Source organism: Dipodomys merriami, unplaced genomic scaffold (assembly GCF_024711535.1).
Source record: "Dipodomys merriami isolate MVZ:Mamm:240054 unplaced genomic scaffold, mDipMer1.0.p SCAF_146, whole genome shotgun sequence".
Classification (NCBI taxonomy): domain Eukaryota; kingdom Metazoa; phylum Chordata; class Mammalia; order Rodentia; family Heteromyidae; genus Dipodomys; species Dipodomys merriami.
In genome coordinates, this window is record NW_027202782.1 from 2716136 (window position 1) to 2740787 (window position 24652).

Here is a 24652-nt window from a genome sequence, read left to right on the forward strand (position 1 = left end):
AGGTACTGAATAGAAGAAACGGACATGTGTCCACAGAGTATAACAGGAATGCTCATAGCAGATTCATCCATGAGAGCTCAAGATAAGCAATTTGAAGTTGAAGCAACTTGGAGTTACAGAGCTTGAATTATAATGACAAATACTGACCTTGAGGTTTGGAGTTTGAGTTTGATCCACAATAAATCTCATCAAAATGTTAAATTGTTGATCAAATGGAAAGGAGTCCCTAGGTTTAAAAAAAAGCACTTTTAAAAGAAATTTATACAAAACTATAACATGATATTGCAGATTAATATACATAAAGTTTATATTTCTTGAAACACCAGTTTTCATTTTATACAAACACTAAATTGGTAATGTTTATTTAAAAAATTTAGAAACTGGAAACTCCCAAGCATGTATTAAATTACTCTGCAACGCTATTGTAGAAATCAAGACTATGCAGTGAACTTAAGGAACACAGATATTCTGTCTGCCCTTCTGGGAACGTGCCTCATCCCTTTAGCTTCCTTTCTAAACACTGCTTATACCCACATGCTTCTTATTCTCAGATTTATTTTTAGATCCTAACTAGGCTGCTACAACTGACCCTGCTTAAGCAAATTGTGTGTCCTCCTTGTCCTGATAACTCTTTTGTATAGTCACCACATTGGAAAGCCTATGCAATGATCAGTTTCAGAAAAGTCCCCATTCAGTGACAACTCATACACAGAAGCCCAGGGCCCTAAGAGTCTCTCCTACCCCCAGGCCAGTACTGGAGATTGAACTCAAGACCTAAGTCCTGTTCCTGGCCATTCCACTCAAAGTTAGCACTTTACCACTTGAGCCATGGCTCTACTTGTGATTTTTGGGTGGGAGTGAGGGGCAGAGAGAAGGCCGGCTATAAGTCACATAGACTTTCCTTGTCTGGGCTGGCTTAAAATCATGGTCCTCAAATCTCAGTATCCTGAGTAGCTAGGATTACAGTTGTGCTTGAGTGCTATCAGTGCCTGAGCCACTTCCTTCTATAACTGATTCCATTTATTTTAGTCACTGTTAATGTTTGAGCCATCAGTGACCCAGAGGAGTTCCTGATTAGAGAAAGTCAGTGCTCTCTCCCTTAAATGTGAAAAATGTGCGACTAGTTTAAGATTCCACAATGGAACTCCATATGGATAAAGGTGATGGAATTTCTCCATTAACAGGAAAGATAATGTAGCACAAGAATCTAATACAACAGACACCAGGTAATCACACTGCTTTCTTTAAAATGTCTCAGAGGCTTTTGCTAATTGACAGAGTATGATAAAATGAATGAGTATCATGAGGATGTATTTGTATCTATGAAATGAAGCAAATAATACCTATTGTCACAGAATTGGTGTGGAAATCAAAAGAAACAGTACAAGAAAACTGGAAAGCTTTATAAAGTGGCATATATTAGGTACCAGTGTTACTACCATAATTACTAATAAAAAATTAACCAAGGTGGTATAACTCAGTGGTAGAACAACTGCCTAGCATGCTTAACGCCCTATGTTAAGCCCTCAGCACCTTGCACCCAGGTGAACCTGACACAACAACACCCTTTTCTCTCACACCTACACCTTGGAAATTTCAACTTCTGGAAACTAAGTATAGTTCAGTATCATGATTTAAGTGACTTGGTCAACACACTTCACAAGAAGCTAACTGCTTTTGCAGTGAGGGATGGATGGGGAAGACATCTCAGCATCTGGTGGGTTTTGCCAGGAAATGGGTCCAGTTGTCAACCACAAGCAGAGATAAGGAAACAGACTAGCACCTAAGTCTAGAACCTGTGGCGAAGCAATTTGGCCATCATTGATAAACTTAAACGGTTATCCATCTCAGTTGCTGGGAGAAAGACAGGAATAAGAAAATATCTTAGGAACTCAGACAAAATCTATTGAGGTAAAGGTTCTTTTTTAAAGGATTATTTTTATTAGCTTGTATTGTTTTACAATGGGGTAGTTTCACTGTGATATTTCCATACATGCATACAGTGTCTCCTGATCAAGCTTACCGCTCTATTTCTCTTTTTTACCATGCTCATCCCCATTTATTCCCTCTGTTCTGCTCAGAGGATAGGATTCTTTTTTTTTTTTGGGGGGGGGGCCGGTTGTGGGGCCTGAACTCTGGGCCTGGGCGCTGTCCCTCAGCTCTTCAGCTCAAGGCTAGCACTCTATCACTTGAGCCACAGTGCCACTTCCGGCTTTTTTCTTTTTGCTTATGTGGTGCTGAGGAATCGAACCCAGGATCTCAGGCATACAAGGCAAGTGCTCTACCACTGAGCCACCTTCCCAGCCCTGGAGAGGACAGGATTCTTGAAGGAAAGAGTAACAGAAAACCAAATAGGAGGACAGAGCTGTATTTCCTTCTTCCTTTTGTCTTTTGTGATAAAACCCAGGACTTTGTGTATGCTAGGCGAGTCAAGCATTACTGAACTACATCTCCAAATTCAATTGCAGAAGTATAGTCCTTAACCACCCAGATCTAGAAGCATAATCTGAAAATTTCCCTCCATTCCTAAAATCAAAAAGGGACAGTGTAATTGATAAACTCATGTTAGTTAAGACATCTTTGGGCCAAGTCTGGCTCATGTGTTTTATTTAATCCCTTTATAGCATAATAAAAAATATCTCCAAATGTGTTGTTCAAATTTGTAATTCAGACTGTTTTTTGAAAAGTCTAGTACTAATGGGTCCACATCCCAACATGGCCACAACTGGTCACAAATCAGTAACACTCCCTTACTTATTTATGTCAGCTTTATCAGCCTGGCCTCCAATTAAATCCATTGTTCGCTGGTGGTCAGAAATATTCCCCAATTGGTAAGCTCAGTTATCCAGAAAGGATAGTTTGAAAGCCTTGTTACAAATGTACTATGTTACTTTGAATTCTTTGATGATCTGAAGAATAGTCTTTTATAGCTGTGCAAATTATATACGTTGAAAGGGTCAGAGACAAAAGAAAACCACTGGTATCAGAGAGCTGAGGATCGAATATGTACATGGTATTCAGAGGCAAGGAATGTAGTGGCCACTCACACAGAGGTGATGACAAGGCAGCTAAGTGAAGGTGCTAGCACCACCCACCCTGTCTGTGCACAGGAGAGGAGGACACGGCCTACATAGCAACCTAGAATCACAGAGCAATGATAAAAAATGATAGAAGAGCAATGATAACAAAGCAGGATTTTATTTCCCAGACTGCTATTAACACCCATGTGACCCTGGGCAAATCAAGGCAGTATCTGCTTTTCACTGATAAAAATGAGTTTTGCTGAGTACTTGGTGGCTTGTACTATAACACTAACTACTCAAGAGACTGAGATATGACAATCACAGTTCAAAGCCAGCCTGGTCAGGAATATATGTGAGACTTTTATTTTCAATTAACCACCAACAACCTGTTAGTGGATCTGTGGCTCAAGTGGTAGAACGCCAGCTCGGATAAGAAAAGCTAAGGGACAGCATGCAGGCCCTAAGTTTATGCTTCCGTACTGGTCCTCTTGCCAAAAATAACCTCCACCTTTGAGTCTCTTCACTATGAAAACTTCTGTGACACCTACTATTATTCCAGTTTATAATCTTTGGGTCTTACGAAAGTTACTGCCTTGATAATTTTCAGACTGAGAGCCATTTGTTTACTCCTTGAAAAGATGCATTAATCTGATATATTCCCCTCTATCTTATACTCAATCACACTTAAGATAGCACTACAAGGTGCTGAGGGGCTGAGGGGCTATGACTTCATAACAAAGGAGAGGTTTCTGAGAAACAGCACATGGTTCTTAAAACTTCTCTAAGCCTCAGTGACTTTTCTTCTTTTGTAACAGCCAGAAAGTTACAATTGCTTTGATGCATAATTCATTTGTGAGCCAAGGAATAGTCAATTTTGAGACAGTTTCTGGACCTACAGAATCTCTATCATGCATCATGAACTGCCAGTGTGACTTAAGAGAAACTCAAGTATTAAAAATACTCTGAACTTCAGAAAGATGTAAACAAATGTTCTCACTGTTCTCTTTACATGTTTTATAGAGGGAAGAGAATCAATTTTCAAAATTTTACATTTATCTTATAATATCCACTCAAACACACAGGTATTTCATCTCCTAAATTGGTGGGACACGTCAACAAGAGGACATGGAAAGCGAGCGGGAAAGAAGAGATGTGAGTGGTGGCAGAGACCATGAGTAACAGAAGATAATCGCAAGAAAGTCCAGTCTTGGTATTGTAAAATGACTGAGCCCCCAAGTCATACCTTGTGACATCCAAAGCCTTCTGAACTTTTGCCTGCACGGATCCCAGTAAATCTGCTCCCATTTTCTTAAGCAGTTGTGTGAGAAGAACAAAAAGCCAGTCTTGCAAGTCATCCTTATGAATTATTATAAAATCCACAAGAGTCTCCAAAAACATACTAAAAACCTGGATTAAAAAAAAAGTTTCACATATTTAACCCACAACTCCTCCCCAAGCCTAGAAAATATTAAAAATGCCCATGTTGGTGTTGCCCAGATTCTCATTGATTAGGTAATATTGCTAACCATGGCTCACACATTACAGAAAAAACAGCTCACATATCAGAAAGGCAAATAATGCACTGCAGAAAACAGATAAAGGAAAAAGAGTGACACTTACTCTCTGTCGTGAATTCCACCGCAAACCAGGCCATGCAACAAAACAAATTCCATGTTAGTCTGAAATGAATTAATACCATTTTCATGCAGTTTCTTTAAAAATCCTGAAAAAGCTACAAACTGATAAAAATAAGTTTTCTCCTCCCTCAATATAAACTGTAAGTCAGTATGGAGAGAAATTATCTTTTCTGAGTTTAATCTTGGAGGTTTTACTTGAAAGAGAGGGACATACGGAAGGAGAGAGAGAGAGAAAGAGAAAGAGAAAAAGAGAAAGAGAGAAACAGAGACAGAGAGAGAGACAGAGACAGACACACACTCCTAATTGTCCTTAATATATACTATTCTTGTTTATTATCTAGCATTTAACAAATACTATTAAAGGATGAAAATGTACTATTGTGTAGCTGATGCTTTTCATTTTTGACAGCTATTCTGGTGTATGTCAATTTCAAAAATTATAAGGAGCTGGATGCCTACAATGCTAGCTACTCAGAAGACTTGGATCTCAAAATCTTGGTTCAAAGCCAACCTAAGCAGATAAATTTGAGAGATTCTTATCTCTAATTAACTAGAAAAAAACCAGCCAGAACTGAAGGCATGGCTCAAGTGGTTAAAGCCATCAGTCATGAGTAAAAAAGTCCCAGTAAGAGCTTGAAGCCCTGAATGCAAGCCCCAGTATCAGCATACACACGACACAAATTTTTAGGAAAGAGAATGACAATTCACATAATACTTGGTGTTGCTGTATAATCATTACTGCTTCCAAAGATGAAATATTCCACAGCAGAGTATGTCAGGAACTCTCAGGGAGTTAACTGTGTTCCCCTATCTTGTTAATGAGGCTTGTTGTAATAGGAAAACCCCTCCCCCAACACCTCTTCAGCTCTGGCACAGCAATTGTTCACCACTAGGGGTCTCCAGTGAGGCAGCTCAGGAGAAAAGTCAATAAACTCTGGTTGGGTTATTTATTCCTGGCTTAGATCATGGGTAACTAGCACATATTAACTAAACTGAGCCCTCCAAACTCACTGGACAAGAGCCTTCTGATGGAAACAAATTTCCTTCTTTATCCTCACATTCTGCTTCTGAATCAGCAATCTAGAGGTAATAGGTAACAGAAATTTCATCAATGTTTCAAAACCATCTAATAACCCTTATGGTATAACTCTTAGTAATTGTATTATGCTTTAAATTGTATTGCTTTTAGCATTACCATAGAGAAAAAATCTTGATGATTTTTGTGTATCTATGAGGCTTTCAGCTCAGTCTCTTTGGGGGTTTTTATAAATATTAATGCTATCCTTTCTGGGAGGGGCTTAATAAGAATTTTATGACATGCCAAATGAGTGTTGAGGGGGTGTTAGGGTTGAAGCATCTTGCCTTCATTCCCCCTGCACTTCTACAAATATATCAGAAGGCAGAGACTTTTTTTATGCATGATTGATATGAGGAAGGAAGACTGGATAAATGGAAAGATGGAAAGAAGGTTGGCTGAATGGTAGATAAATGTTTGATACTTCAAGGACAATTCTAATGAGGAAGCAAGGGTAAGGAAAAAAAGGGTAATAATAACTTAGCCAGAGTCTGGCCATCAGATTTCTTTCTAATAGTAAGACTTAGACCACCCTTACTAGAAAAACTTTAGTATAATATAATCAGTCATGTCGGCATTTAAGATTTGCTTCTGCTGATTTAAGATTCTATCCATTTCCACATTTTTATTTCTATCTTTGTTTTCATCTCTCTGATTTCTTCCTCTAAACACATCTAACAGCCTTGAAAGGCTTCCCAAGTCCCAGAAACTTTTGTAAAGAATTCCTATCTCAGCACTGTCCCTAGGGAGGTCCTTGTCCCATACTTATCAGTGTTTCCTCCTCAAGCAGGGGCTCTACCAAAAAAGCAGTGCTCAGGCTCAGTGTTACCCCATGTCCTCAGGAGAAGGGACACTGATTATTAAGTGAGTACCATCTAGCAAGTTCTCGAGAACAGAAAAATTCTATTTGGAGAAATAACCTAGTTTTTCAATAAACCTATCATATACATTCAATTTTTCTATCTTGCCTGTGAGAACAAGTTTATGTGGGATAAAAAAATGTATTTTCTTCACTGCTATAATTTTTAAAATGTATATATAATACAACCTTACATTCACATTCTAGCACCTTGTCATGTTTTGGCCAAAAGAAGGCACCTAGAAGTGTTTGCTGAGTGATTCTCACCATGCTAACTCTCGATACTTAAATAAGTAAATAAGTCTATAAGTAAAAGCCTTACTTATAGTTACTATAAGCCTTTCAGTTTTTTTTTTTTTTTTTTTTTTTTTTTTTTTTTTTTTTTTGTCGGTCGTGGGGCTTGAACTCTGGGCCTGGGCGCTGTCCCTCAGCTCTTCAGCTCAAGGCGAGCGCTCTACCACTTGAGCTACAGCGCCACTTCCGGTTTTCTGGTGGTTTTTATTGGAGATAGGAGTCTCACGGTCTCTCCTGCCCGGGCTGGCTTTGAACCGCGATCCTCAGATCTCAGCCTCCTGAGTAGCTAGGATTACAGGCGTGAGCCACCAGCGCCCGGCTGCCTTTCAGTTTTTGAAAGATGTTAAACACAATAGTTCATTGTGGGAATTTGTTCTCATTCTTGGGCAGTATATCACACATGTCACACAGGCATGCAGAAGAGAATATGAGTAAGGCATGATTACAGACTTACCTTGCTATGGGGGTCAGCAAACATTCGGGTGAAAATCTCACATAATCTCTTCAACTCTACTCGACTAGAGGCAATATATGGAAATTAATAAATTTAAAATTTAGTAAGTCACCACTGCAACTAGTTACAGCTTTGCTTTCTAATAATCCTTCCATTTCAGTCAACTACAGACTTTACCAAGTTTGTATTTATTTTTTTCCAAGTTTGTATTTATGTAAAAACTAATCATCATATTTGATTCACTGTAAAGAATATGAAATCATAGATTTGCTCTCATTTTATGAGGACACTGAGCTTCAGACAACAACTTGCTCAGCTACAATTGACAAGGCATTAGCCAAAACCTTTTTACCCCAGGTCTGTTCTCTAGCTACAGCAATGAAAGGCAATGGATAAACCAGAAGACATATGTGTTTCAGGTCAGAAGACCAGGACTCTTCATCCTAAAGAAACATACAGTGCCATCTTTAAGATTCCTTGTAGATAAAGACAGTTGGTTCAATGAGCCTCCAGTAATGCTAACTGCAGTTTAGATGAGACCAATGAGGAGACCAGTAGATTTCTAGAGCCCAACTAATGGGTACTCAAAGTTGGGACCAGCAGCACTGAAATAGATTCTTGAAAAACAATCATAACAAATTATCCTTGTTTTGTTTCTGGGAGGTCACTAAAAAGTCACTAGAGTGTCATATGATGCTTATATATCAGAAGGTGTATGGCAGATCCTCTGATACCTTCATGGGAGGAGTGAAATAATATAGGGAAATGGGGTAGAGTAGAACTGAAGAGCCACACTTGGAACACAGCCAATTTATTTGCCAGTGCTCACCTAGTCACACAGAAGAGGGACTTGCACCCACAGCCATAACTCCTAACTGATCTGTAAAATGATGTCTAAAGGACATGATACAGTATATTCATAGACTCTGTAATGCTCACTTCATGTTTTAACATCACTGTAATTGAGATTCTTCTTATAACCAAAGATATATTCATGGTCATATTTAAATAAACAGAGTTTCTTCTTTCTCCAGAGAGATATAAAGTAATAGTTATTGGCTTAGATCTGATGAGATTTGGCATAAACACAGTACATTTTTGATACATGTAATAGGTGCTTATTTTAGAAAATATATGAAAAACAGAAACAAAGAAAAAAGAAAGGCGAATTCTAAAGATAATGCTGTTACTATTTAAAAATATTTAAAAAATATTTGTTTACTCTGTAATTTATAAGTGGCATACATCCTTTATGTGCACTGAAAGTTTTTAGATTAAGACTTGTATCTTTTTTTTTTGTGCCGGTCCTAGGGTTTGAACTCAGGGCGTGGGCACTGTCTCTGAGCTTTTCTGCTCAAGGCTACATACAGCTACTTGTGGCTTTTTGTTTGTTTGTTGTTTTTGGTCATTAATTGGAGATACATGTCCCATAGACTTTCCTGCCCCTGCAGGCTTCAAACTGTGATCCTCAGATCTCAGCTTCCTGAGATCCTCAGATCTCAGTGGGCATGTGCCCCTGGCACCAGGTAAAACTTGTACCATTTTATCCCAAACCTTGAAGAAGAATCACCATATTAACTTGAAGCATTGTTTTATTCTTTACTTGAATTGCAAATGGTAACAAGACTCCTCAAATAGCATCTAATGGACATATGGACACTGTAATTGAACCAAATGTTCTATGCACCTAACAAATCCTATAATATCTGCCAGATATTCAGAAGTGTCTGAAAAGAAAAGACTGTTTCTTAAGTCATTAGCACCTTCGATGCTGGCCTTCACTACAAGAAGTGTGCAAGGACTCCATAAAATGACTGTGAATCTCTTTAAAGCCTTAACAAATAAATTAGGACACAGAAAAGTGGCTCTCAATCTTGACCTTCTATCCTTACCTCAGTGTTCTTTGGCTCTTGAGTAAGTTCTGCAGGCCAAGAAGCCCTTCTTTCCTTTCTGACCAGTTTGAACTAGCACAGTGGTTGAGAACTTCTGCTACATCTTCAGTCTGTCGCAGATAATGGGGAATGCCACCATTCCTTGAGCCGTACGAACGCTCAGAGCAAACACTTGAGGCGTCGCTATTGGCGTCGTCATCAGAATACATTCCATATGGCTCATATCTCCTCCTCACAGGCTTCTTCTGAGAGATCCAAGGAAGAATGGAGGAGAATGAGGAGGAAATGGAAAGGTAAAATGGTCATGAGTCATATCAAACAGAAACAATGAAGAATTAAGTGTAAAAAGAGATACAAAACACATATTTTGTGCTTACAGGTTGGGGAAATAAAAACAGAAAAGTTTTCTAGTGGACAAGACAAGTGCCAAGGATGGCATTCCTTGGCAGACGGAAGTGTGACCTCTCACAGGAATCCAGTGTGCAGGGGCTTTTCAGTAACATGGATTTGATTTCTAATTCTGCTGTCACTGCTGACTTGCTATGTGAATTCACAAAGTTTTCAAACCTTTCTAACTCAGTTTCTTCCTTCTGAAGAAAGAGAACACTAGCCTACAGCCTGTTTTAGGGTTAAGGGTGATTCAATGTAGAAGAATTCAACTGCTCACACACTGCAGGGTATATGTACTCCAAGCCCCACTGCAGTCCAGCAAAGTCTACCTTGAATCTATGGGTGAGTATTATTTTTTCAAGCAATTCTGAAATTGAAATGTCACTGGCAGAAATAATCCTATGTTAAAAGGTTTCTTTTTGCTTTGTTTTTTGAGACAAAGTTCTTACTATGTAATCCAGACTGATCTCAAATTCACAATCTTCCTGCCTTAGTCTCCTGAATGCTGGGATTATAGGCACATACCAGCATGCCTGACTCTCAAGAATTCTTAAATAGTATGAGCTACTTTTATTAAGGACTTTATTTACTTTTATACTCAATAGGCGTCTTCTAAAGTAGACTGTATAATCCTCACCCCTGATTATTCATCTCTTACCCTGAATACAAAACTACATGACATAGTAATAGCTTTGTGAAATCAGTAATACACAGATTTTCCTAAAAGCAAAACTAGATGGTTCAAACCACACAAATGCAATTGTCTAGTAAAGGTAGTTACTAAGAATGCCAACTTGCTCAGGATTGTTCTGCCTACTGTCCCAGTATAATTTACAGCACCCTCTTTTACACTCTATTTTTGTTTGGTTGACAAATTATATGACTATCCCATTCATATGTAAAGTAGGCAAATCCATCTATGAATTAATGACAACATAATAATAGGCACAGAACTGAATTTTAAAAAATGAGACACTAATGGGAGAAGAGTAAAGTTTGACATTCCAGTGAATACTACCAATAAAACATATGTGCACGGTGACAGATTCCATCACTAGGAAAGACATCACAGGTTCAACAATATCATAATTCAGACCAGAATTTCTAAATTCTACTATATTTTTACTGATTTCACTAACTTCTAAAAGAAATAATACTCTCAACAGAAAAAAATAAAGTTGAAAACAAAAGTTAAAAGCACTGGTACCTTGCTCCTGGTGTCTCCTAACAGCTGTAGGCAGGAAAATATTGAAGGATGGGGAAAAAGCATAGAGAATTATGTCAGAAGCATATGTGGGGATTGTTCTGGCAACAAAAGTGTACAGCAAAACATCTCTTAGCAAACCAAAAACACAGGTCAGCAAGCGTTTAATATTGAGCAGATAATAATACAGACTGCTTTCAAAATGGCATTTCTTATAGTCCTCCTATGCAACTCCCCAAACCCTTTGACATTTGCTATAATTCTTGCTGGAACTCTTCCCATACCCAGGAGGACCATTGCTAAGTTGCTGTTAATAATACCTATCCCTATGAAATGTCTGTCTGCCCTGAGATTCCCTCCTGTAGGAAAGAATTCTGTACCATTCCTGCATTTACCTCTTCAGAGGCAGGTCACTTGGAGAGACCAAACAGGGTAGACAAAAAAGTAACAAGGGCAGCACCAACATAAAGGGAGCTGGGGATTCAGAGAAAAGCTCCAGTCAAGTAAGACAAAGCTCAAACTCTCCAGCTCTATTCTGCCTCCTAGAACTTTGTAAACAGTCCCTTATGCAAGGCTTTAAAAAGCTAACAAAGTTATCTGCCTTAACTGGAGATCCTATTTAGCTGATGCTTCCAAATTCCATTGTTTCTAGACCCTCTGACCTCCTTCCTAGAATCTCTGAATAAATCAAAGATAGATTCAGAGTGCTGCATTGGGAAGGAGAAGGGTGTCACAGAATTCAGTTCCAGCTCTTGACTCTGAAGTTAAAGCCATGGTTAAGTAATTGCTCTGCACTCTAGTACCTGCCAAAAAACAGTCCTCCTACATCTAAGGCTGATGAATAGAGCTGTCCAGGCAGTTTGCCTACTGGGATAGCATTCTGAGAGCAGCAGACACTTGTCAAAGAAATCTGACTGAGCAAAAACAAATGAGGAGAAAAGACAGGAAGAGATGAGAGCTGGGATCACTGTGGCTATAGACTGTAAAGTCTTGATGGAACATGGCTGGACTTAAATTTTCAGGGCTTAAAAGCAGGCATTGTGTGTTTTTTCCTCACATAAGAATAAATCTTAAAAAAATAAAGGTAAAGCTGAGACATTTCTGAAGAACATCTATTTCAAATGCTGAGCATGTGAATAGGCAAGATGCTATTACCATCAGCTGAGGAGCCTTTACAGAGCAATTTGGCTGCAATTTAGTCCTACCAAGGAAGTTTTGCTAGAGCTACCATTTAATGGTGCTCTGATCCCTTTAGACATTAGCTATTACATTATGATACAAAACCACATTCTACCAATGCTTCACCATCCTCAGATGAATAAAGGTTAAAATTTAGGAAATATTTTAAATATTGATTGACTTCAATTTTAAAAACAAATAAGTAAATAAAAACATGAAAAATAATCAAATAATATGGACCCACCCACAAGTGAGATAATGGGACAGATGTAAGATTTTCAAACCTCAAGCTCTATAACCTACTTTTATAGTCATGTGTTTAAGCTATGCCATCAAAGTCTGTACAGCAAGAGGAGCAACAGGATGGAAAACAGGAAATGCAGGGGCCAAGGAGGGGCAGGGAACCATTGTGAAAAAGAAAAAGAAGAAAAAGCCAATGACATCTAAGAAGTCCAGTGACATCTGGATACTGAAGAGCATAGATCAGAATACTTGACACTAATATTTTCTAGAAGGCCAATTTTCCTTGTGTGTGTGTGCACAGGTCAAACGCTGAGAACAGAACAGTAAAACAAACTTGTTCAATATTTACACCATTTTATGGAGTGTCAAAGATGATCTAGCCAACTGACTTGGGAGCAAAGTCCTGCTAAGACAGAGAAAAACATGGATGAATCATTCAAAGAGATTCGGCACAAATGGTGACTCTTACCAAAGCATCAGCAACAGCAGCTTCCAGATCTGTACTTGTGCTCAAAACCCGCATGGCATTCACAGATCCAGGTATTCTTCCTGGCTGACCCAGCCCAAACCGGTCTATTGGAAAAGAAAAGAAAAGCAAGTGTCACTTTGATTCACATTTTTTCCCCTCAATTCTTTGCAAGGGTTCCTGCCTCTTCCCACCAAAGTAGAGAGAGGCACGGAAAAATCTCTAGCCATTTTTAACTGTACTGCACTTGCTTGCCCATCGTAGAAGTTAAGGTGCTCACATTTAATTCTATGGAGTCACAAAGCATTCTTTTAGTGGGAACCTGGCCTAGAACATACTATTATTGAAAAGTTTTGGGACACAAGAGAGGGGAATTTATTACAAAATAGAGATGAGAGATGAGCTTTGAGTTGAATCTTTTAATCTATTTGTTTTCCCTCTAGAGGCAGGGAGGTGGCCTTGATGTTTTTTCAATAATAAACTAGTTTCAGGGTTTGATAAATGAGTTCTAATGCAATGTGAAACAAAAAAAAATTAGAAACAAATAATGTTAAGTTGATCTCTGATGCTATTTTACTGATACAATTGTTTTAACAGTTTTTTGGTTAACCTCAGTTACTTGGGGGTACTTGTTCATCCCGATGCCTATGTCACTGGAGAAAAATTGAAAAATCAGTGTACTAAAATTCTTTAAAAATCACCACAAAAAATTTAGTACTTGTTCTGCAGAAAGTTAATCATCCAGAGATTATCAGTATAAATTTTACCTGAGTCCCTTGGAGGACCTTTGTCTTTATACAGATGGACAGAATAAAAAGAATCTAAAGGATTTAGGCCAAATTTTAGCAGTTCTAACAATGACTTAAGATTGTTAGTGAACATGGTAAATGAAAACTCCCTTTTGAAAGTATCATTTTAAGACAGCTGACTAGCCTTCCTTAAGAAGTGCTAGAGATTAAAATTCTAGAGGTAGGAAGTTAGCACAAGTAAGAGTTCACCGGAGTATTTATGATCGATAGAGAAAAAGTTGGTTAATCAGTGCTTGAATGTGTAATAACCTTTGGAAGGAAAGTTTTAACATAAAAATGTTTTCCTGGTGTTAACAAATAAGATACTATTTACACAAGGAAAACCTGTATTGGCCACATTCTATTAATGAAACATTTAGAATAAGAGGGAAGCTAGTATCCATTTTATTGAAACTGTTCTATAAAATGGTCTATTTAAACTTTGGATAGGTAATAAGATATCACTTAGAAAATCAGTAAACTTTAAAAGTGAAGTGTTACATTTTTTTAGGGGTCAAGGCTGGGACTTGAATGCTTTCGTTCATTGGCTAGTACTCTACCAACTGAGCCAAGCATGCTTCTAACCCCTTACTTAGCTTTTTAAAAATATCAATTCCAAAGCATCATATTTTTCCACCATCAAACAAAGGAGAAATAATTTAAACACTGCTAATCAATAGTTCAAGGGTCACAAGTTTTTATACAGAAACAAGAACTGTATGTTAGACTATCCCCTTTTTTAATGCATTTCTGCTCATTCTAAATGTCATCTTGATACATCACATTACAAAGGTGATTTAATGTGCTTTATGAATTAAACAGGACCACAAAACAATTATACTTATGTATTTATCTACAAATACTTTATTAGTTAAAATATGAAGCAAATATAAATTTGAGATTTATTACACAGGTTTATAGATTATCTTGTTCATCTTTTTTTCCATTAAAAAAGGGTAGATAGCAGGGGATTCATGAATAACAGAATGAAAATAATTCAGTTATAAGCCATTTATAAGGTATCCAGCATAAATGTAAATAAAAGTCTAAAAAGAAAAAAGAAAAGAAAAGTAGATCTCATGCCAGCAATTCTTGTTCCAGGGATAAAACTGTTTTTTTTCCAGATACCAATTAAAACTTTTAAGAACAATGCAACTTGTTTTGTGCCTTCTAGATATATACCACTTTGCAATACACCATAATCAGCTAATGTATAACACAGACAATCTTAAAGAGAGATCATTTGTCTGGATCTAAGCAAAATAATAAACTTTTGGTTTTCACCTAACCAAAATCTACTCTACATTCTCATTGTTCTGTTACTACTATGAATCTCAGGTTTCTAAGAGATATATACAGAAAGATGTGCCCTCGTTCTAGCCACTGATCTTCAGGGCAATGCATTTAATGAGAGCACATACAGTAATGATTGGCTTCATTTAAAAAAAATAATAACTGACTGCATGTCACCATCAAGTCTGTGAATTAAAAAAGCATGCCTCACTTGATTGTATTGAGAAAACTAGTCCTCAGGGACAATAGCATACAGAAATGATGGCATTACATGTAGCATTTAAATATGCCAATAAATGTTTTTGCCTCTGTGGCTAGTCAGTGGACTTTTGTGGCTGACTCAGAAGGTTTGGGGTCTTAACCTTTTGACCTGACTTGATTATCTGAATCTTGATCTTGTTTTCCATAAAACTTTTAGGATGATACATTTATTTTCAGACATAGGAAGTTACACATACTATAATCTGAAATGTAAGTAACTAACTGTACCTAAAAATAAGAAGAACCTGACACTAATAACTAACATTTCAAAGCATGACGGGAGTGAAGATTTCAGAGACGACTGACTCTGGGGGATGTTATCCATACCCCCATTTTCCCATCAGGAGGTTGTGTGACACTTATTTTGGTGGCTGCTCCCGGGGGACAGTGGAAAGAGGGGAAGAAATATTTTCCCTGGTTTTCATTTTGACAGACATACAAGCACTGGAGAAATGATGTTGTCAAACATGTGATAAAGCATCTATGCCTATTAACAGAACTATAAACATTCAACAACTTAAAGAAAAAAAAACAACAAAAGCACACTGGGGAGAACAAACATGAACTGTACACATGCCAAGCGCTAGCCGACACAAATGGAAATAAATGCTGACATGGGTGGAGGAGAATGGATGAAGAAGTGAATCATGCAGTTAGCACTTGTTCACCTGACTGCCCAACAGATTCAGCAGTGGAGAGAGCACTAGTGGACCTGGAATGACGTCGAGAGGCTGCAGGTAAAAGGAACGGCAACACCCACAGGATTAACACACAAGTACCAAACGAAATGCAGGGTTGCTACCAACAAGGAAGGCGGTGCTTCTCATGGCAGAAATGGTGCTGGATATGAATGGACAGCAGTGCCGACCCCCACGTTCAACAGGAGCCTCTGGCCTCACACAGCTCTTAGACACACAGGCACAACAGAGGCACTCTGTAGTGCTTCATACTAAGGATGCATTGATCCACCCAGACTCCAAGTTTAGATTCACACCATGAAGCCTCTATCAGCCATTATGGAAATATGCCACATGAAGAACATCAGGAGTCAGAGCACCGTCTAAACCCCAGAGGAGTCAGCAGGAAGATGGATTATTCATTCAGCTCACAAGATGTGTCACCAGTATGTGATGCATATGTCACCATGCACCAAAAACAAAAGCAGAGAGGTTCGTAATGTTATCTCAACAGAAACTGAATGAAAGCACAGGAAGAAGGCTCAACAACTGGAGTTCATTTTCCCAGTTAACATATTGGTTATTCTGTTGCATATTCTGTTGCATCAGTATCCTAATTATTAACAGACTTGGTGAACTGTTGCTATGGAAACAAAACTGGTGGGAAGGCTTAGTTTGCTCACAACTAACTAAGGGCCTTGGGCAATATACTCATAAACCTCTCTGTACCTGCATTTCTGCCTGGGTAAAATGGTGCTAATAATGGTACCTACCTCTCACTTGTTACTGAGAGGGTTAAAAGAGATCACACAGAAAGAGCACTTAAACCCATGCCAGGCAGAGTCAGCAGTGATAGGAACAGCATTTGGTACTGGTGGTGGCCATAAAAGTTAAGAGTAAACTCCAACTTACACTTAGACACGAGGACATTAATTTACGAGCCAATATTTATATACATGGATGAATTCATTAACCTAAGGAAATCAAGGCTAACCTCCACCTTCATAAAGAAAGGGAATAAATTTTAGAAATACTGATGAAATCAAGAAAACTAATGTACTAGTTCTATTTCCATACAATATGCAGGTTTTCATTATCTCAGGAAAACCACAAAGGATTTATGCTTCCAAATGTTGCAGCATGGAGATGTCACAGGCTAGTCCTTGGAAAATCCTTAGGTTTAACAAAGTCACCTGAGGAGTGTGATCTTTCATCCAACTACTAATTTGTACATATTAACCTCCACATAATTTACTCATAAAACATCAAAACATCAGCTTATTTTTAAAGCTCACATCACTTGATAAAACAAACACCTGATGAACACACAGTATTGAATAACAAAAGTTACCTGGTCAATAAGAAATTTTTATCTGCTTCCAAAATCTCATTTCTCAAGACACACAAAAACAAAAATAAATCAATCATCTCTAACATACTTACCATTTTTCCCAAGTAAGGAGGCTGGTATGGTATTCTGTTATCTCACTGGAGCAAACTATACATTTATTGTACTAACACATCCAGAATTACATCTTGTCAGTTTAAGCTGAAATAGTTTCTAAGCAATACCTGGTCTATAGGTTCCTTATAAAGTGTTCTTTTGGTTCTGCTTCAACAGAATATTCTAGAGTATATCTGTCTCATAATAAGTACTCCGTCCTATTCACAAGTAAACAAGTGGATCCACTTATGTCAAAGTCTGATTTATAGCAAGGTTCTAGAGCCCATAATTTTACTTAAGTATATGACTGTCATAATATAAAACCATCATATTACTACCACATATTAATATATATTCACATAATTAAAATACTTTAAAACAATCATACAAATTTTAAAACAATATACGTATTTGGTCTTCTATCTGCAGTTTCTGCTTCAGTGGATTTAATTGATTATAGACTGGGGGAGAAATGCATCTGAACATGCAGAGAACTTTTCTCTTGTTCTTTCCAAAACAACACAGTGTAACATTTATAGATTATCTATATTGTATTAGATGTTATAAGTAATCTAGAGATAAATTCAAGTACACTGGAAAATGTGCCTAAGTTGTATGCAAACATTACACTATTTTGGTATCTGCAAGGTATACTGGAACCAATCCTCTAGAGACAGAAGAAACAAAATTACTTTCATTACTTTTCTTTTTTCTTTCTCCTTCCTTCCCTCCCTTCAAAAATAAAGGCTGGCTATATATGTCTGTACAAAGAGTAACTGGTTACACTCTCATCACACTCACAATTTTCAAAAGGGGTGGGAAGTGGCTAGTAAGTGAATGAGAAAAAGAAGGATTCTTCAGAGAATGTGTAGCAATCTCCCCTGAGGACAAGAACTTTTTGGGATACTTCTTTGAATTCTCAGGTCCTAACCCCCAGCCTGGAAATCAATGCTTAAGAAACATCTTGACGGGCACCAGTGGCTCATGCCTGTAATCCTAGCTACTTAGGAGGTGAGATCCATGAGATTCTTATCTCCTATTAACCACCAGAAAACTGGAAGTGGTGCTGTGGCTCAAGTGGTAGAGTGCTAGCCTTGAGCTGAAAGAGCTCAGGGACAGCGTCCAGGCCCAGAGTTCAAGACCCATGACTGACAAAAAACAAGAAACAAGAACACACACAAAAAACCCCAAACATCTTTTGAGTATTTTCTATTTGCATAATCCTTGAGAAGCCTCACAAAAAAACACTTAATATGTGTTTGAGAAATACATGAAAGATCCTGAATTGCCAGAACAACTTTCAAATGAGGCAAGCTTGAAGTCAAACCTGGATTTAAAGACTGACTAAACACCACTTAACCTTGTGACTCCGAGATTATGGAGTAATTTCCTGAGAGTCTGATGATGATAATGACTGTTCCAGAGCATGTGCAAGGACCACAAGCTGTATGCCAAATGATTGCTCTGAATGAAGCAGGTAACCATGAGCACTGCTGCTGCTGCTGCTGCTGGACACAAGTTTTTGGTACAGATTAACTCAAAGACTTTTGGAAAAGGAATGGTATAAAAAATCTGGCCCCAAAGGCATTCACTACAGAATAAGGGGATACTTGAATTCACTGGATCCACATCCTCTGTGGTGGTAGCAGTAATTATACATTTCAACATTCTGGGTTGTCACCAAGCTACCCAAGAGCAGAAAAACAAGATGTGACCACTCAGTTAACTCAGGGTTTAATTAGTATGTCAAGAACTCTGCATTCCTTGCCTCGTCCAGAGACCACACGCCAGAATCCCAAACGCTGCTTCCACAGACAATTAAAAAAAAAAATACTACAAGTATAAAAAAGAAATGTCAAGTTGCTCGTAGGAGGCAAAAGTAACCAACAGATTGTTTACTCATTTAACAGGCTGTTTGGAAGGTCAAATAGTAGCAAGAATATATAGATACAGGTATACAGATATATACATAACTTTAAAAGGAAAAATTACTAGTTTATTCAGAAAAAAATCATTGATGTCCTGATTTATTAAAGTTGCTGTGGAGTAGCCGACATGCACTAGGTAAGCTGGTAACTTAGGGTTCATGCTGGCAGGTAGAATAGCTCACACCCTAAGGGGAGGAATCACTAAGTCAAAGGAATTGTCTAGCAGAGCTCTGGCATCCGCTGCCTACTTCAATGTTGAACCTATACTTACATGTTGACTACTGACATTGGGGGAAAAGATAGCAAATCAAGTGTGTAACATTAGCAGGAGACAGACAAAGGCAAAAGGGAAGACCTGTGCTTCTGCTTTAACATCCTCTCTGCAAGTGATACAGAATTCAAAGATCATTTTGATAGTCAAATTGTTAAAATTACAGACTACTGTAGTTCATAATCCTTCCATGTGATGAATGCAGCTCTAGATCTAGTTGTTATAAAATGATTTTTATTCCTTATGGTTATCAAGAGAAAAAGATGTATCTGAACAGCACTTACTATACCAAAGAACTAAAAAATTAGTATTGAAGAATACAAAATATATTTTTTCATAAAAAGTATGTGTTGCCAGATGTCTTTGGGGACCGGTAATTTGTACTAGATAGAAAGGTGTATTACATGTCCATTGCACAAACAGGACTATTAAACATGAAAGGATACTTATTTAGTTTTTTTTAAAAATGGTATCATGATTGTACATTTGTTTCTTCTTTAAAATATATATGAACTGATCTCTAGTAAAATCAAAGAGCAACTGTGGAAAGTCAATAGATGACTAAGGATAAACTCTGGATTGACTTCATTTGTAAGCAGCCATTAACTCTGGCTGAGCCATGTTGGCCTTAGATCAGAAACTGCCATATAGATTGGCATCCCTTGTGGCAGATGGCCACAAGTGACACTGGCAGAGTGAAGTGGTGTTTTATTTCCCTTTAAGATATGAGAACTGGGAGTTGGAAAAATTCAAGCATGCAGAGGAGGATGACAAAAGGTGACTAAGGAAGGGGAAAGAGAAGAAAAGATCACAGGACAGCAGAGGAGAAAAAGCAAGGCATTCCACCCAGCAGTGTCTCGAACAAGCATCAGGAGTTCCTGGGGCAGCACCTACACGTACTCACCAAGTGGAGGGAAGCCCCGGGCAGGGCTTGTATCTCGGCTGCTCTCACGGCTGGTATCGCGGCTGCACCCCTGACTCATGCTGGGTCGAGGGATACGGCTGCTCCGTGCTAGCGTGCAGCATGAAGGGTTTCAGAGAAGGTGAACAAGTTTAATGAAGGCAGAAAAACTCACAAACGTCAGTCACAGTTGTTAATGTAATTATGACATTGTCTGCACTGAGTTCTGATGACTGGACCAACCTATTCATGCTGGGGTCTCACTAACTAATTAGCAGTAGGAGGGGGCTGGAACCTGACTATACTCAATGACTCAGACAGCCAAGGGTTTACACTGTGTGTAAAGAAAGAACTGGACATACAAAACACAAGACTGAAAGCCATTTAGAAATCAATCAGTTTTTAAAGCTTTAGAAAATTTGCCAAGAGGACAGAAGAACAAAGGTGTTTTCATATGCATGTGGTTTCTAAAAATATCAGTTAATTTGGGCTAGCAAAAGGAAACCTTGTCTTAGAGGTCCACAAACTTACCTAATCAAAAGAAAAGAGGGCAGAGCTCAGTTTTCCCAGTACTGTCTTCTCTATGGAGACAGCCTGCCCATTTGAGTCAATGTGGAGATGTTCCCCATAAATTCAATGATCCAAATAAACAGATACAGAGTTGGGAGTGTTATATTTTCTTATCCTAACTTTAATCCCTGTTTGTTTTTCCCTGGGGGAGTCCTTTCCAATTTCCTTCATGGATCCTGTCTTACGTACTGTAGTTATAGCAAGTAGATGGATAATCTCAGGGCATATGATATCCAAATACTCAGTACAGTCAGGAGGGGGAAGATCAGGCAGGAATGCAAACTAAGCAAATGGCCTCAAAGGGTTTCACTAGTAATTCCTGGACTTACTTTCACTTTGCCAAAGTGGAAACACTGAGTCACTGAGTCTTCAATAAAAGTAGTAATGACTAATATGCTAAGCTGTTACTACAAAAACACAAAAGTAATAGACACCAAATTAAATCCTTTAAAAAACTGAAAAGTGTCTACTGACCCCATCAATATAGAGAAGTTTCCTAGAATGGACAGAGAATTGCTATTTATCTAATCCATAAAGTGACCTGACCAGTTCCCAGTTAGCTCATGGTCCAGATACTTGGCTTCTCTGAGTTCCATCCTCCCCATAAAAAATGTGGAATGAGAAAGAATCCCACCAATAAATCAGACAAGGCATATACATAAGCACTTCTGAATTCCTTACTGAATAACACTGTCAAAACAGATTGTCAAAAACTCCTGACATTTTCATATAAGTACATGCTTAAGTATTTCTGAATAGTTAATGCTTGATTACTTAAGATTTTCATGTAGGCTCTCCCTGCTTCTTTAAGTTCAGATGGAAAATAAATGTTCTCCCTGGGTAAGTGTCCTTTGCAAAGATAATAAAGAGCATTCGTAGGAAAAAATAGACATGATCTGAAATAATATATACATAAACTTCTTAACAAGGTAAACCTTCCTAGTATCCCACCCAGACAGTTCATTCACAGCTCCCTTAAGTATGATGAGTAGCTGCATATAGGAAAAACACTTAGTGACCACAATTTTGCAAATATCTGCCCAAAGTGTTCCCAAACCTCATGAAAAAAATACCTGGTAGTGACATCAACCATTTAAGTGTTAAATACTTTGAATACGAAGAGGAAAAATACTCATTCAACCTATAACAGTAACTATAACTCTACTTTCAAGACTACACGGTGACTTCAAAGTAAGTATACAAAATCAATCTTTTTTATAGGCTACCAGGAGAACTACAAACAAACCATTTTATGCCTATGAAATCCCCCAAGTGAATGTCCTATGTGGGAATGAGAGAGAAGGTGTGAATAGAAAGAGACAATGAGCACCCTTGAACTTCCTAAAAGCAGCATTGTTCTTTAGTCATGATTATCAGAAACACTGGAAAGCCTTGAAAAAACTACTAGACCAGTGCTCATTTTTTTATAGACTCACCTACTATCACAATGATTTAAGCATAGTCCTGACTGTCATCTTTTAAGAACAGATTCAACCATAACTCATACCAAAAGAATTAATGGAAATGACTAGATGTTATTTTTGGGGGGGGGGGTGGGGGGGTCCATTCGTAGGGCCTGAACTCTGGGCCTGGGCACTGTCCCTCAGCTCTTCAGCTCAAGGCTAGCGCTCTACCACTTGAGCCACAGCGCCACTTCTGACTTTTTTCTTTTTGCTTATGTAGTGCTGAGGAATCGAACCCAGGGCCTCATGCATGCAAGGCAAGCGCTCTACCACTGAGCCACCTTCCCAGCCCATGATTAGATGTTAAAGATACAAAAGGCCTCTGTAGTACAGACAGTGTCATGTCACAGTTCATCTCACAATTGAAACAATGACTTACTTTTAATTCTTCCAAAAATATTTTTAAAATATTTTAAACAAAAAGTTTAAAAATATTTTAAATACACACTCACAAAATTGAAATTGCAAAAAGATCAAATGGTTGAGAAGAGGAAACCAAAGTCAAAATGCCAAAATGCAAACTATTTTTGTGAGGGACTTCTAAAGTCTTACTGTCGTTTAAACACACAAAATTGAAATTATATATACTGTCCCATTTGACTGGTGGCTTATGAGGAAATAAACTGCCAAGAGCAAAAAAGAGCAATGGTGATTTTTTTGTTTGTTTCTTGATTATCCAACAAGAATTACATTTTTTTTTGTTTATTTGATTTTTGCCAATATAGGGTTTGAACTTAAAACCCTGCATTTGCTCAGCTTATTTGGCTGGAACTCTACCACTTAAGCCATACCTGTAGCCCAGTTTTTACTATTTTAGAGATGGTGTCTCACGGCCTTTTCTGCGTATGCTGGCCTTTGAACCTCCAATCCTCTAGACCATCAGCCTATACAGCTAGGATTACAGGCATAAGATATCAGCACCCAATTTTTTTTTTGTCGGTCACAGGGCCTGAACTCTGGACCTGGGCACTATCCCTCAGCTCTTCAGCTCAAGGCTAGCGCTCTATCACTTGAGCCATAGCACCAGTTCCAGCTTTTTTCTTTTCTGCTTATATGGTGCTGAGGAATCGAACCCAGAGCCTCATGCATGCAAGGCAAGTACTCTACCACTGAGCCACCTTCCCAGCCCCCAAAATTGTTTCTTGTCTGTTTTTTGTTGTTGTTGTTTTTTGCTTTTGGAAATATTCAAGATTGAACTCAGGGCCTCAATTTAAGCCAGGTCACCAAGTCCACATAATGTTTTAAGAACTCTTATATGCCAAATAAAGAGACTTAGCATCATTTTTATAGAAGAAATGAAAATTTAGTTAACAAATGTCATTTCAAAGAAAAAAATACACTGTCTGTAGATAACGGATTAATCATCAATGTAAATTCTAATTCTACTTCAGTTATCATTAAATTATCACGAATTAATTGGTTTAGGAATAACAAAGTTTAACTTAAAAGGTATTACTCCCTTTTTCAATATTCATATTTAAAACTGGACACATACAGATATATTCAGTATATACTAAGTGATCACAGATTAATCTTCTTAATGTTTCAAGAAAATAATCTAGATCAAAAGAATAACAACTAAAAACTCATCAGAAGAGAGAACATGCTTTGCCTCTTTTTTTTTTTTTTACTCATGTTTCATTAGACTTTAAAAAGCTTAGAAAATTGCTGCCTATTCAACTATCCAAAACAGAAATAGCAGATTTTAGATCACTGAATTTATTACAAGGAGGTGAAAATGGCATCTTTAATACATAGGAAAAGAAAAGGCCATAAGCAGAAGAGTATAAGAAAAATCTAATACTAGGATGGCTTGTCAAGATATATTTATAAGTTTCAGTAATTAATTATGGGAAAGGACAGTTGAAATATAAACCTAGATTTAAAATCCAATAAGCACCAAACTCAGATATGATGCAGTATCACATGAGAAATTTGCATATTCTAGCTTTGATCTCTTCTCTGGTTAAACCCTCATCCATACACAAATAACTTGTCAGCTCAGAGACCATGCTATGTAATGTCATACAAAGTCAACAGACATCACAGAGAATCAACCAAACCAAACAACTTCACTTTGTTAAGAAATATGAGTTCAAGACAAATTTCTTAAATATCTGCTCATGCCTTTTTATAGCTCAAGGGAGCCTTCAAGAGTTTTCCTGAGCTAGATCCTACTAGCTCAGGAACTGCAATCTACCATTCCCATGCCATGGCTGTAGTCAAATAAACTGCCTGATTCTTTCTCCCCTACAGCATCACATTTTTCCCCTTTACTTGATTCCCTATCTGGCTAATCCCACCTTATATTTCAAACAGTACCTATGGTAGAAAGCCTCT

At 37.9% G+C, this 24652-nt stretch overlaps 1 protein-coding gene across 6 annotated transcripts in view; it reads right to left on the reverse strand.

Annotated features, from left to right (window-relative positions):
* Clasp1 (cytoplasmic linker associated protein 1) overlaps positions 1–24652 on the reverse strand; it is a 273785-nt gene that overhangs the window by 54774 nt on the left and 194359 nt on the right. For 2 of the 6 annotated variants that reach the window (XM_070021887.1, XM_070021884.1), the window contains 6 exons: positions 12720–12823; positions 10832–10855; positions 9235–9479; positions 7343–7406; positions 4267–4430; positions 148–226 (listed from right to left, as the gene is read on the reverse strand). In XM_070021887.1, the coding sequence (XP_069877988.1) occupies positions 148–226; positions 4267–4430; positions 7343–7406; positions 9235–9479; positions 10832–10855; positions 12720–12823 (680 nt within the window). Of the gene's footprint in view, positions 1–147; positions 227–4266; positions 4431–7342; positions 7407–9234; positions 9480–10831; positions 10856–12719; positions 12824–20282; positions 20391–24652 lie in introns of all 6 variants that reach the window. The other 4 variants (XM_070021888.1, XM_070021886.1, XM_070021883.1 and 1 more) reach the window with 3 other exon arrangements.